Consider the following 14,774-nt stretch of genomic DNA (forward strand, 5'->3'; position numbering starts at 1 on the left):
CCCATTTTTTCATTCAAAAAACAATTCCCCTCTCGCCCCTCGTGACCTATCTCTGATATATACCTGGAACCCTCAGCTCCGATCCGACATTCCCACCCAATGCGGCTGCCCTAGAGCCGCCGCCGCCGCCGCCGCCGCCGCGCCGTACTCGACCGTCGCCGCGGACGCCCTCGCCCCTCCCTCCCACGCGCGCCGCCCCACCTCACCCCCTCCCCGCCGCGTCCGCACGCGGTCGACATTGTTTCGAGGTACGCGCTTCCGCCCCCGTCCGTGCTGCTCCGCCCGCGCGTCCACCTCCTCGATCTAGTGCCTCCCGCCCTGTTTTCGGCGAGCGAGGCTTCGGCAGCTCGCCGGCGTCGGCTGGCCAGGGGTTCGTTACTTCGTTTCGCCTATGACGCTGACCGTTAGACGTGCGCGGCGTTCATGCTCTTGCTCTACTTCGCGTTGCTCCACGACGAGGCCGCCGTTGGCCCTCGAGTGCACGGACACTCTTCCGTGGTCACTAGCCGCAAGGAATAGCCTGTCCGCAGATCCATGCCACCGAATGATTACTACTAATAGATTTGCTAGCGTTAGTTCGGAATTGTTTGAAGTCGTTTTAGTCTCTCAGCTCTAGTTCACTGAAGCGTTCTAGGTATCCGATATTCTGAAATTTTCATACTGGAACAGACCGAGGAAAGTGACAGCGTTGGTGGTAAAACCTTGTTCGGCATTTATACTTTGATTAATGTGCATATGCTCTCTGTATGGATTGTCAACACATTAGTTGTTTAATAACACTGTGTTTATTCACTTCAACGCTAGATGAGGATATGTACACTTGATTTCTGTAACGTGTTGGTATTCTAAGGAGATCTAATTTGGTAAATGACATGTGAAGAGAACTAATTAGTTGGTGGTGATCAGCACCTTATCAGTTTGGACAATGCAATGCATTATGAATTATTATCCAGCGTAATATACTTGTGTACGTTCATGCTATTACATGTGATGAATATGCTATTTACCGGTACCACTTAGCGGTGACCGGTACCGCTTTGATAGAGCACAACCAGCCCAAACAAACATGGGCCCTAGTCCTGGACAGACCTCCACCGGGCACACCACCTAGATCCGCCCATAGCATGGAGACACCAAATGCGGGATGGGTTGGATGTTGCGTAGTTACGCTCTAATGGCCTGAAATGAGTGTGTGTGAGTTCACTTCTCATTTGTTATACTGCATTGCCCCCCTCTAGTACTCAAGAGCTACCAGCTGATTTTCACGATATTCTGCTCTTTCATTTGTTGAATTTTCGCTGATATTTTGCTGAACTTATTACATTTTGGGCACATATGACATTCTTGAGTAGAACCACTGGAGATAGCACCCTAACTAAGGATGGGAATGAGTCACACTGGCCCATTGGTCCACTGGCCTGACCCACAAAGTCAAGGCTGATGGGGTGGTCAGGTCAGCCCTGCTTGCGAACTGGGCCAGTAGAGCCGGGGCTTGTTGACTCCCCAGTTTTAGATGGATTGACCCAAACAGAATTGTCGGTTGTACCATAGAGTTATGTAGGCATAGAACCATCATTCATGATTATGATCTAAGCAAGTACCCCCAGCTGGTTGAGTCAACTAAAATAGACTAACCACTAATTTAGCTATGTTCTGTTGCTTTCCATTTTAATACTTGTACATGGTTAATTATTACTATATGCCATTCAATTAAACGAGACACCTGCATTGCCTTATTAGATGATGGTTCCAATATGCGTCCGTTGAACTTCATTACAAAAACGTGTGTTGCCAGAAAAAAAAAAGGACTGGACCATATGTCCCAATGGACATAGGATCGCCCCGGTGGCCGTGAGCAAAGTAGAAGGGCCAGCAGGGGCCAGGTCTGGATCGAAGTGGGCTGGCCCATTCCAAACCTTAACCCTTAAGGATGGGAATAAGCCACATCGACCCATTTGTCCAATGGCCCGATCCACAGTGTCAAGGCTGATAGGGCAGTCAGGTTGGCCTTGTTTGCGAATATGACCGGTAGAGCACAAACTTGTTGACCTCTTAGGTTAGATGGCTTGACCCAAATGCATCTTCAGATGTACGATAGAGTTATATATAGGCATACAACCATCATGCAAGTATTCACGTCTACATATACCTTGTTGCGTGATAATCTTTAGCTATCATGATTGTGATTTAAGCAAGTACCCATGGCTGGTTTAGTCGACTACATTAGACTACCACTAATTTATCTATGTTCTGTTGCTTTCCATTTTTAATATTTGTACATGACTAATTATCAGTACATGCCAATCAATATTCAGTAAAATGAGAAGCATGCATTGCTTATTAGATGATGTATCCAGCAGCGTATGGGTGTTAGAACTTTATTAGAAAAACATGTGGTTCCAGGGAAAGAAGAGAGGACCGAACCATGTGTCCCAATGGGACATAGAGCCATTTCTTGCTGGTCCATTGGGTTGGCCCAATGTCCGTGAGTTAAGTAGAAGTGTCAGGTCCAGGTCAAAGTGCGCTGGCTCATTCCCATCCTTAACCCTAATCACAGAGAATATCTGGCACTCACATAATTAGCATAAACTGGGATGGTGTATATTGTAGTAATATATCGATTCTCTATGGTGTACAATGTCATTATGTGCTAATAATCAGCAATCACAGTGCTATTATATGGCTAACATTATACTTAATAGACTTAGTTGTTGCAATCTTGTGTTTTTTTTTATCTCATCACCTTTGTTGTTTGATTATATCAGAATGCTGAACTAAAATAAAGTAACGTTTGGCCATTCTACAAATTATGGCTATATAAATCTGGGACAAAATAATAGGAACCACTTAATAACCATTCGGTGCTTTGACAGATGTTGACCTTGAGACTTTTCTTTGTAACCTTTTTACTACTTTATCATACGTTCCAGTTAGAGTTTACTACTGTGCTTACCAGTCAAGAGCTGTTAACGAAATGGTAATCTACTCTTGAGGTGTGCCTGTAATCAGGATTTCAGATTACCTGTAATGTTCAGAGCAACAAATTAGTTGGACTCTAACATTGATTGTCTTTGGCTTTCCTATTTATACCCTTCAACCATCTTAAAACTACTATATGAGTTTGTATTATGCTTGTCACGATAATGTTCCTACCTTTGTAGGTTACTCACGAAAATAAGGCTATGTCAGATGAAGAAGGACGTAAGGCCTCTGAATATGTTTTATGTGTTATTGAGTCGTTGAAGAAGAAAGTTACAGCAGATCGTTTTACTTACATTAAGGTGCTTTGAAACTATTCTGTATTTCTCTCATTTTTTAAAAATCAGATATTCTTGTTTTTATTTTTTCTGATTTTTATATATTTTTTCCAGAATAGGATAGAGGAGAACAGGATTAAGCTCAGCACTGTTACACAAAGCACTAGCAATTCTTCAAAAATCTGGCAAAGAAATACATCAAATGGCACCGACTTTGTCTCAAATTTGCTGACAAGTAGGAAAGACGATGCACTCTGTTTGGTGCATAGTCTTGAGGCATCACCTGCTGAGGAAGATGGCGTCAGTTCCGAAGAAGAAAGTTCATATGCCACATCAACTGTTATGTTGGGGGGAAATCAAGCTGCAAAGAGCGCCATTAGGCTAATTAAACTACCAGAAGTACCGAAACTTCCGCCTTATACAACATGGACATTTTTGGACAGGTCTGTTTATAATTACATTCACTTCTCAACCGCCTTGAAGCCCTGCTATTTACAGAAAGTTTCTTTAGTAAGGTTTCATAGGATTTTCTTGAGACAAAAGATTTCCCGCGGTTTCACGCAGGAACCGGAGGATGTCGGAAGACCAATCCGTACTTGGTCGACGAAGGATTTATTATGATGCAAATTGCGGTGAAGCTTTAATTTGCAGTGACAGTGAAGATGAAGCTGTTGAGGATGAAGAGGAGAAAAAGGAGTTCAAAGTTTCTGAAGATTGTCTTATTCGGTAAACAAACTTGGTGTACTTCTATGTTTTCTTTTGCGTTAGTTTGCATTAGCCTAGGCTTAAGGGCATGTTTGGTTAATGGACATACTTTGCCACACTATCCCAGCTAAACTGTGGCAAGCCACAAAAAGTGCAGTGAAGAATATTTTTGCCACAAGTTAGCAAAGTGTGGTAAAAGTGAGTGCATGAAAAATGGCACAGCCTGCTAAGAAAGCGTGGAATGCCACAGTCGTGGCAGTGAAACAAACACTAGCATAACAGTGCTTCTGCATATATGGCAAAGTGTGGCCGTGAACCAAAATGCCCTAACTTCTGCGCTTACATGTGATTGGCATATATGCTGGTTTTACAATCACGGTTTTTCATATGAATGCTACCATTTCACCTTTCTTCAAAGTAGTTAGTTTGCTGTATTTTTATTTCCTACCGGAGAACGCATTCCATTAAGGATTGTCACAATTTTCTTTCAAGAAACATACATCGCTTACCTGAGGTCGCTGCAAAATGTTCAATTGGGTTGCGTGATCGTAGTAGTCTGTTGACGAGTTTACATCTTCTTTAACCTTGATAGATCAACAATAGATATTGGCTTCTGCTATATGCCGTGTTCGTCACAATTGGTGATTTGATAATTTGATGTAATGAATAATGTTCCTCCGCTACTCCATGTTAGGATGACAATTCAAGAATGTGGCATGTCTGATGCAGTGCTGGAAACCCTGGCTCGATGTTTTGGTAGAGCTGCTGGTGATATAAAGGCTAGTTCCCTTTCCATAATCACTCACTTAATCTCAATGTTATTTTGGCCATTTGGGATCTTCCTTTACCAGTTCACATTTTCGCTATTGACAATTAACACATATAGCCCTATTTTACAGGCCAGATATGAGATCCTACATGGGGAGAAAACTGTGAGTTCTTTAAAAAAAGCTTCTGAACTTCATGTCAAAGTGGAAGATGTCTACCGTGATAAAGATTTGGATGCAGCATTGGATTCCTATGACAATCTCTTTTGTCGGCGATGTCTAGTATGTTCATCTATTAACCATCATGCAATTTCTGTAATGCCTCTAATTTGCTGATGAATATTCTGCTCATCTTGACATTGGCAGGTTTTCGATTGTAAATTACATGGGTGTTCTCAAGATTTAGTATTTCCTGTAAGTTTGAAAGTTCAAGAGTTATTACCATAATTGGGTGTTGTTCTAATTCGCACGTGTTTCATGCAGACAGAAAAGCAACCACCTGGGAACATCTTGGATGATGGTATGCCTTGTGGCATTCATTGTCATAAACTGGTTTGTATTTTTATGGTGTATTGCTTCTGAAAATTGGGTTGTCTTGTGTGACAATTTAGATGCTGAAACATAAGCGCATGACTTGCATTGATATTGTTTTGCAAACCCTTTTTTTCAGGCCTCCAAACCAGATGCTACTGTTGCAAACGATTCTGACATGCATATTGACATAGAGGAGCCAACTCACTCAGCTGATGATACAAGGAACCAGTTGGATTCAAATAAGAAAAAACGGGGTTCTAGTGGAAGGAAGGCAAAATCCCAACAAAGTGAAAGCTCTTCAATCCAAAGGATTGCCTCAGAAAGTAGCGATTCAGAAGTACATCCAATAAGCAATAAATCTCTGCATCACTCACCTTGTCAATCAAAATTCAAAATTAGCGCAAGAGGTGGAATCAAGAAAAGTGCTAATAGAAGAATCGCAGAGCGAATCCTTATGAGCGTGAAAAAAGGACAAAGGGAAGTGGCACCATCAGACTCAAATTCTGGTGGATGCCTCTGGCCAAGGGATATGAAGCTTAGATCTGGTACACGAAGTGGACAAAAGGATTCATTTGCATCCTCACAGCAGAATTCTCCGAACACAAGAAGTTCTCGGAAGAAGGATACGTCTCCAATGGAGAAGAAAGAGAAGAACTCAGCTTTAGCAGAAGATCATAAGGATGCGACGGAAGAAACAAATAATGAACATTCAGCAACAGATGATCATCTAAGTTCGAAGATAGATGATGTCGATGAGAATATATGCAGGCAAGAAGATAACTGTAGATCCTGGAAGGTGCTTGAGCAAGGGCTACTAGTGAAAGGGTTGGAGATTTTTGGTAGGAACAGGTTGGACCCTTCTCCTGATGACCTATTAGTGGTTTAATTACCTTGCACTTAATGTTGCTTACTATTATAGAACTAGTCAGGTGAAATTTCCTATTTGGCCTCACGTGACCTAACCTGCAAACAATTCTTGTGAACTGAGTAAAGGTTATATGTGAAATGTTTTACTATACTACTTGGAAGACTTTTACCATGGTTCCTCGCTGAGTAAACAATTTATTCCTTTTACATACTGTTTTCTCATCACCCTACAAGTGGGGAGTGGTACAATTTATTCCTTTCACGTACTGTATTGTCATCACCCTACAAGTGGGGAGTGGTACCGGGGATTGAAAAAAGTGTTGGGAAGAAATGTTTATAAACATTATATGACTAAAAGTTGTATGTACCAGAGCCATTCCCTAAAATTATATATTACGAAAACATTTTCCACTTATCGCATTATCTTCATGGTGTCAAGGCAAATTAATGGTTAATTTTTTTTACTACACAGATCCCATCGCCACTTATATGTTGTAGAGCAATGTTTTCTTACCAGGATGCAATACTCTATTTCTATGAAAGTTGCAATGATATAACAGCTATGCATGTCTTTTTTTCCATTGCTGAGCACATGAGTCCGGTGGCCAAATCGTTGGCCTCCATCATTATAACAGCAATAAGACTACCATGATTTCCAAAATTAATAGCCACACTAAACCGAATGGTTTTCTTCATGCAGTTGTTTAATTGCTCGGAACCTTCTTGGTGGAATGAAGACATGCAGTGATGTTTTTCAGTATATGCACTATATTGAAAACAGCAGCGCATCTGGAACACTTAGCAGTGTTGATTCTCTTGTTAAAGGATATATAAAGGTAGGGTTCACCATGCCCCTTACTTTTTTCACCCTGGTGGCATCTTAGTTTAGTGCTGCCAATGTTGATATCTCAGGGACATGAGTTGCGCGCGAGATCACGGTTTTATAGAAGACGAGGACGAGTCCGTCGTTTGAAGTACACCTGGAAATCTGCAGGTTATCATTTTATAAGGAAAAGAATTACAGAAAAGAAGGATCAGCCTTGTCGGCAATATAATCCTTGTGGTTGTCAATCGGCATGTGGGAAACAGTGTCCATGTCTCATAAATGGGACATGCTGTGAGAAATACTGTGGGTGAGTTAATTATTTTCCTTACAAGAACTTGCACTATTATTCATACTCCCTCCGCCCCTATTTAGGTGGCGCCTGTGATTAAACTTTGACCATCAATTTGATTGGGAATATGTGAGATCTAGCTGGAAAGTTTATTTGAATATGAATTCGATGGTATAATTTTTGTGATACGTAATCAATGTTTTGTTAATCAAATTAATGGTCAAAGTTGGACCCTGTAATACATTGGTGCCACCTAAATAGGGACGGAGGGAGTAACTTCTATGCATCTGAAGCATATGTATCCTTTACCATGTTGTTATGGGGTTCTAGGTAACCCACTTTTGCTGGTATCATAGGTTTTTGCTTGGTTTTAGTCCAATTGCAGGTGAACTGAGAATGCTTGTCCTTCTGGATATTTATACCAGTGCTCATGAAAGCGCTATGTTATATCTATTGACGTGGTTTGATGTCGTATTTTGTAAAGCTGCATAGTGCATAGATTAATTCTCACTAGACAATAAAATTAGACTACCTTTTGTGGTCCTGCATACTTTGTGTTTACTGCTACTTATTAGTTAGTTTGAGAAATTTCAATTATGAATGGAAACAACTACAAAAATGCATAAACATGAAGACATGCAAACAATTTGGTACCCTGATCCTGTTGTAGTGTTGTCATACTTTAGCAATTGGTGTTGTTGCTTGTGTGAAAATTTATCCCCTTTGCATTCCAGGTGTCCGAAAATGTGCAAGAATCGTTTTCGAGGTTGTCATTGTGCAAAGAGCCAGTGTCGCAGTCGCCAGTGTCCATGCTTTGCTGCTGACAGGGAATGCGATCCTGACGTGTGCAGAAACTGCTGGGTGGGGTATGTATTTACAAAATCTCGTGAACCTTTGAAGGACTTTGCAGTCAATTCGCAATTCTATCTGTATAAAAAGTTGCATCATTGAGGTCTGTCCATTTTGTCCTTTACACTTCTACAATCTCAACTGTACCAGAGTAGTACCTGTGAAATTTGCCTTGAAGATTCTGTTTTACTACCAGAAATTTGGGAATCAGGTAGTGCATTTGATATCACGCATGATAGCCAACTGAAGTGAATCCACATGTTATCAGTTGCCACGTTACAAGTATAGGTGTGATAATCTGCAAAAGCTATGAGTTACGTTATAAAAGTTTCTCATCTATTCATGAAGAGCTTTGTTGGGTGTTGAATCTACAATATTAGAACTGCGCAAATACTCTTGCTTAGTTGTATTGTAGCATCTCAAGATACTCAGTTCTCCAGACTGCAGCTCAGATCTTAAACAAGGGGATTTATAAGTTAATAAAAAGAATTTTGTAGCCATCAGCTACAGCCGACAACCATCAAGCATAGTAATTTGACATGATGCACCCATTTGTTAAGAGACTTAATTGAATGCTTATGGGTGCCAGCGTATTATTTAAAGAAGCTGAAAACTTATGTGGTTACCAATTGCTTATGCAATTTATTCAACTCTACTAAAATCTTATGGAATGGTGTACTACATAAATTCATTGGAACAGTATCTTATTCGCAATGGATGTTTACCCGAATGTGTAAGGTTGCATTATGGAGACATGCCAATTATAGGAGAACTTATGACTTCAGTAGTTAAATTTCAATTGGCATGTATGTGTAGAATGTTAAAAGAGGAAATTTTGGACACCAAATGCAGTTAATTAAAAAATAAAGTATGATTGTACTGTCTTTATCTGACCAATGCTGAAATGCAATTACAGTCCTTTTTCACTCTAATCTGCTTAATAAGGTATTCCATTAGCGCCTTGACAAGTGATTGCCAGCTGTTCAAGCTTAAAATGTTATCTCATCCATAGTCTTTCTAGAATAAATCACAGTGCACTGAACTGTTCCTTTTCTGACCTACAGGTGTGGTGATGGTTCATTTGGAGTTCCCAACCAACGAGGCGATAATTATGAATGCCGGAACATGAAACTGCTTCTTAAACAACAACAAAGGGTAAAATTATACAGTCCAGTTTGTATCATGTTATGGACATCTTGCTTTTCTTTGTGTCGGCACTTGATTTGATGATTTCTTTGGTTGGTCCTGTCGTTTAACAGAACAAAGAGACGAACCACAAATTCTTTGTGTTTAGAACTACTGGCTCAGATGTATAATCCATTACCAGTTGTACTTATGGATAGTTTCATGATCTTAAAATGCTAGATGTGATTTATATATGATCTTAAATGTCTACGTCTCTTTGAGCTCGTTCTCAATACTGTAGATGCTGGTATTGATATAGCAGCGATTAATATCTTTTAAGAGCTGATTCCTTATAAGCGATGCCTTTTTGTTTTGTTTATGATAGTTCTGAGCCAGTTATAAACCAATTAGGATATGAAACAAACTGATCCAGTAAAATTTACTTAAACTTAGGTCTTGTTCTGGAAAAAGATTTTCTTACCATAAATATAATTTTAGCAGGCCTAGGGCCACATCATTCTTCTTCTAAAATGAAGAAAAACACAACTAGGCAATGCCACTATGCCACCCTGTTTAAAAGTGGGCATTCGTTAATATGGAGGCGATGTTGCCATTAGTTGTAAGCGACTATTGAGCATAAACCCGTTACAACGCACCTTCTTATAACTGTCTACCAGAATGTACTTGTTCTTTTTCAGACATAATTTTGTGCTGATGATATTGAATTTATTCATGAGTTTTTAACTTTTTATTCAGGTCTTACTTGGGAGATCTGATATTTCTGGCTGGGGAGCATTCCTCAAGGTAAAATTGCTCCTTCCATCCTCTCCATTCCTCTTCCCCTTTACCTCAATATTTTTTGTTGTCTTTCCTCAATCTTCAGAATACGGTTGGCAAACATGAATATCTTGGCGAGTACACTGGGGAGCTTATCTCCCACAAGGAAGCAGACAAGCGTGGCAAGATATATGATCGTGAGAATTCATCGTTCCTTTTTAACCTGAATAACCAGGTAGGTGTACAAAAATACCAGTTACAGTAATCAAACATTATATAGATTTAGCTCGTGCTTTTTTGCATGAGCTGAACTATACATTCTTGTCCGCATGCAAAAACGTGCATTTTACATCTGATCCGGTTAGCTGAGTCGTTGCTGCTTACTCTACTCTCTGGATGCAGTTTGTTCTTGATGCCTTCAGAATGGGTGACAAGCTGAAGTTTGCCAACCATTCCCCTGATCCAAATTGCTACGCCAAGGTTATCATGGTAGCAGGCGACCATAGGGTAGGCATCTTTGCCAAAGAACGGATTGGTGCAGGTGAGGAGCTTTTCTACGACTACCGATACGAGCCTGACCGAGCCCCGGTGTGGGCCCTGAACGCTGACGCTCCTGGGTCGAAAGACCCTGGGCAGCCATCCAGCGGGCGAGCAAAGAAGCTTGCCCACTGAACAGACATCATTGGTTGATTCTTTTGTTGTGGGGTCAAAATTTAGCTGTTATTAGCAGACCTTGAGTTTAGTTTAACCTGACATTGCTTGGCCCCTGACTGTTGTTGTATCTGAGCCTGACTGTTGTTGTATCTGAGCCCATTTGTATCAGAACTTATTGATGGAACATGACCCATGCCTTGCCTTTGGTGGTGTGCTCGCCACTTCAAAAGCTTTTGTGGGCGTTTGCTGTAACTTTAACCGTACGGGCTGATACTGGCAGCATGATGCGCGTTGCGAGTGACATGACGTCAAGCATTCTGCCAATGACTGCTGTTAACAAGAGTGGGAAGCTCAAGTAAAAAAAAAAGAGGAGAGAATTCCTTATTTGGCCCTGGCTGAAGTTTGCATTCCTTTTTTGGCCGTGGTAAATTTTTTCTTCCTTTAATGACCCACAAAGTTTGGTTGGTTCCTTATTTGGCCCTCTAGAACAATTTAGGCACTAAGATTACCATTTTGCCCCTGCTGCAATATGTTGACAAATTTTTGAGTTCCATAAAAATCTCAAATTTATTCGAGAAATACATGTATATGCTTGGGATGTACGTGCAATGTTTCGGGCAAAAACTCGTTTTATTTTGGGCTGTGAAAAAACAAAAATCTGACATTATACAGGCGTGTATACGTATAGTCTGTCAGAAATTTGTCGTTTTTGTATCTTCTAAAATACAATATATTTTGGGCTGAAATTTCTAGCGTGCCTGCGATTGTCTCTATGTTTGTGTCTATTTAATATCATTTTTTTTGGAGTTGTGAAAATATAAAATAAATTGGAGTAATTTCTAGAATAAATTTGAAATTTTCCGAAATAATTGCAGCAGGGGCAAAATGGTGCGCTGGTGCCAGCCAGTGGGGGTCATTTTTTTTAATAACCAACTAGTATATCACATCTTTTTTAGTGCAATTTTATCACATATTGCAGCAGGGGCAAAATAGTCATCTTAATGCTTAAATTGTACTAGAGGGCCAAATAAGGAACCAACCAAACTTTGTGGGTCATGAAAGGAAGAAAAAAATTGCCAGAGCCAAAAAAAAGACAAACTTTAGACAGGACCAAATAAGGAATTCTCTCAAAAAAGAGAGTGGGTACCAGGATGAAGAAAAAGAGAGTGCGATCGCCAAAACTCAGAAGTATGCCCGAGCTTGGGTGCTCCTTTTATCCAATCCTCATCAAGCCACCTGTTTTTATAATTAACGTCATATCTCGCGATGTATAATTCTGCGTAAACAGCTAGACCGATACAGAGCAAAGGCACACCGACCACCTCACTCTTATTTTATGCATACTAGCCAAAGCAGGAACGGAAGGTGTCAGTGTGCATGTTTTCCCTGTATCCCTAGGTCGTCAATTTAAGAGGTATATATGTTTTTAGTCCCACAACTTACATCCTAGTTGTATTTTAGTCCCAGTTCTTGTAAATAGTGCGCTGGTAGTCCTACAACTTGTTTTGCCGGTACTAATTAGTCCAAATTGTGCCACGTTGGCTGTGTCTGGATTTTAATTTTACAATCTAGTCCACTAAAAAATAAGAAATAATCAGGCTATGTCCTTCCGCACGGAGCAGTGACGATTACAAAAAGGAACCTGTGTTGTGTGCTATTTCGTTCTCCAAGAACGAACACACTAAGGGCATCTCCACTTTTTCCTCGTATGAGCTCCAGCGTAGCCGTTTTAAGCCCATACGGGGATCCTGGCGGTAAAATAAAAATAAGGGCCGGACAGCTGCCAGTCGCGGCCTCTATACTAAATTTTTTTAAAATTTCAGAATATAATAAAATTCGTAGAAATAGTAGATTCATAGATAGTCCGGTCATATACTTGGCCAATATTTGTACAAATTTAAAAAACATAGGTATAAAAAACTAAAAGGGATTTCTATTTTCGTGCCGTCGGGTCCTTAGTTGTGCTCAGTTTTCCCCAGCTCGTTAGTTTTTCCTCAGTTTTCCCCTCCCTCTAGTTTGAAACCCCTCGCAGACGCTCGGACGGGAGGGTTGCCGTCGAGTCGGAGGCCTTACCGTTACCGTTAATCGACGGGTGGGGCTGCACGGAGGGCAGTTCCTCTCCGACCCGTCTCGTGTCGACAAATGGGGCCGCTCTATAGGGCTGCCGCAGCCAATGACCAGTGGGGTCATCTATTTTTCAGGAAAAGTCATATATTGCCGCTCCGAGGGCTGCCGCAGCCAATGACCGGTGGGGTCGTCTATTTTTCGAGGAAAAGACATATATTTGCCGCTACGTAGGGCTGCCGCAGCTAATGAACAGTGGGGTCGTCTATTTATTTATAGAAAATCATATATTGCCGCTCTGTGGGGCCTCCGCAGCCAATGACCGCTGGGGTTGTCTATTTATTTAGAGAATATAATATAGAGCCGCTCTGTGGGGCCGCCTCAGCCCATGGCAGGTGACTATTTTCATAGCTTAATCTAAAGTGACACTTATGCTAAACATTGTGCATAATATATAGAAAATAGCTAGATCTCTAAATATATAGAAAATAGCTAGATCTCTAAAGGGGATGGATGCATGGCTTCACGTCGTCGTCACTTTCATCGTCAGTATCTTCGTCGTCTGAGTAGTAGTACTTCCTGCACATTGTTCCGTCGAACACCTTCATTGTGAGTACATCATCGCCTTCATATTTGAAGTGTACGTAGCAGCCGAAATCCACACCGTGCACGATGACGAAATTCTCCCAGCCCTTGTCGAGATACATCCGGCCTTGTCCGTCAAATAGGACCTCCACGGTCCGGAGACGAGGACCGCGAGTCGGCTGCTCGCGGATACACCTTAGGCTGGCTCCTGGCCGTCAAGATAGTCCGCAAACTTTTTGGGAGTGCCTGCAAAGAGATCGAGCGCCGATCGTTTGAAATTAAAGGTTTTTTAGAACATGCCCATAATTAATCACATGCATCATATATGTGGGAACGCGTACGTACCTTTTTGACCAAAGGGTCTTCATAGATGACGATGAAGAACTCCTCTATGATCAATGGCAGTGTTGATGACGGTGGTGGTGGCAATGATGATGATCCACCACCCCGGCCGCCCCTTCCCCTTCCCCTTCCGGTCCGCGTCCGAGACGTGGAAGCCATGGCAATGGATGATCAAGTGTATGTGAACGAAGAAGAGAGAGGCAGAACCTATTGACACAAGGGATGACCGTTGTGGGTGTTTATAAGGGAGAGATGACCGTTGTAGGGGTTTACACAATAAAATAAGGAGGAGGTGACCGTTGTGGGGGTTTACACAATAATTTAAGGAGGAGATGACCGTTGTGGGGGTATATATCTCAACAAAAAAGTAATGCAGACTATCTTGACGGAAATGGAACTTCGTGATTTAGTTTATCATTTTACCGTGAAAAGTAATGCCTAAAAGAAATGGTAATTCGTGATAGTTTATCATTTTACCGTAATGGCTACAAGAAATCGGTGATTGTTCATCATTTATTGCGTGAAAAGTAATGGCTACAACAAATCGGTGATGGTTTATCATTTTTTGCGTGGAAAGTAATGGCTACAAGAAATGGGTGATGGTGTATCATTTTTTGCGTGAAAAATAATGGCTACAAGAAATGGGTGATGGTGTATTATTTTTTGCGTGAAAAATAATGGCTACAAGAAATGGGTGATGGTGTATCATTTTTTTGCGTGAAAAGTAATGGCTAAACAAATTGGTGATGGTGTATCATTTTTTGCGTGAAAAGTAATGGCTAAACAAATTGGTGATGGTGTATCATTTTTTGCGTGAAAAACAATGGCTAAACAAATTGGTGATGGTGTATATTTTTTGCGTGAAAAGTAATGGCTACAACAAATTGGTGATGGTGTATCATTTTTTGCGTAAAAATAATGACTAAAAAAATTGGTGATGGTGTATCATTTTTTAGCGGATGACGAAGCCTCCGCCGCCATTGCGGCGCCTGCGAGCAGGAGCCTCCTCCGGCTCGTCCTTCACCTTCGCCAAGAAGCATGGCGACGACATGTTGTAGGGGGGGGGGGGGTACCTGGCCGATGACCCTCCGACGAGGAGGATCAGGAGGAGGAGAAGTGCGAGGAGGAGGACG

General features: G+C 41.3%; 1 protein-coding gene across 1 annotated transcript; it reads left to right on the forward strand.

Annotated features, from left to right (window-relative positions):
• Positions 1-213: 213 nt before the first annotated feature.
• LOC124700106 (histone-lysine N-methyltransferase CLF-like) lies at positions 214-10,691 on the forward strand. Its single transcript, XM_047232289.1, has 16 exons — positions 214-248; positions 3,162-3,281; positions 3,372-3,700; positions 3,822-3,983; positions 4,657-4,741; positions 4,862-5,011; positions 5,096-5,143; positions 5,213-5,281; positions 5,400-6,112; positions 6,831-6,966; positions 7,043-7,263; positions 7,980-8,111; positions 9,159-9,249; positions 9,976-10,023; positions 10,103-10,231; positions 10,399-10,691. Exons 2-16 carry the CDS (start codon positions 3,183-3,185, stop codon positions 10,666-10,668), a joined length of 2,682 nt encoding a protein of 893 aa, XP_047088245.1. The 5' UTR covers positions 214-248; positions 3,162-3,182; the 3' UTR covers positions 10,669-10,691.
• Positions 10,692-14,774: the final 4,083 nt, after the last annotated feature.

Source organism: Lolium rigidum, chromosome 3, assembly GCF_022539505.1.
Source record: "Lolium rigidum isolate FL_2022 chromosome 3, APGP_CSIRO_Lrig_0.1, whole genome shotgun sequence".
NCBI classification, from domain to species: Eukaryota; Viridiplantae; Streptophyta; class Magnoliopsida; order Poales; family Poaceae; genus Lolium; species Lolium rigidum.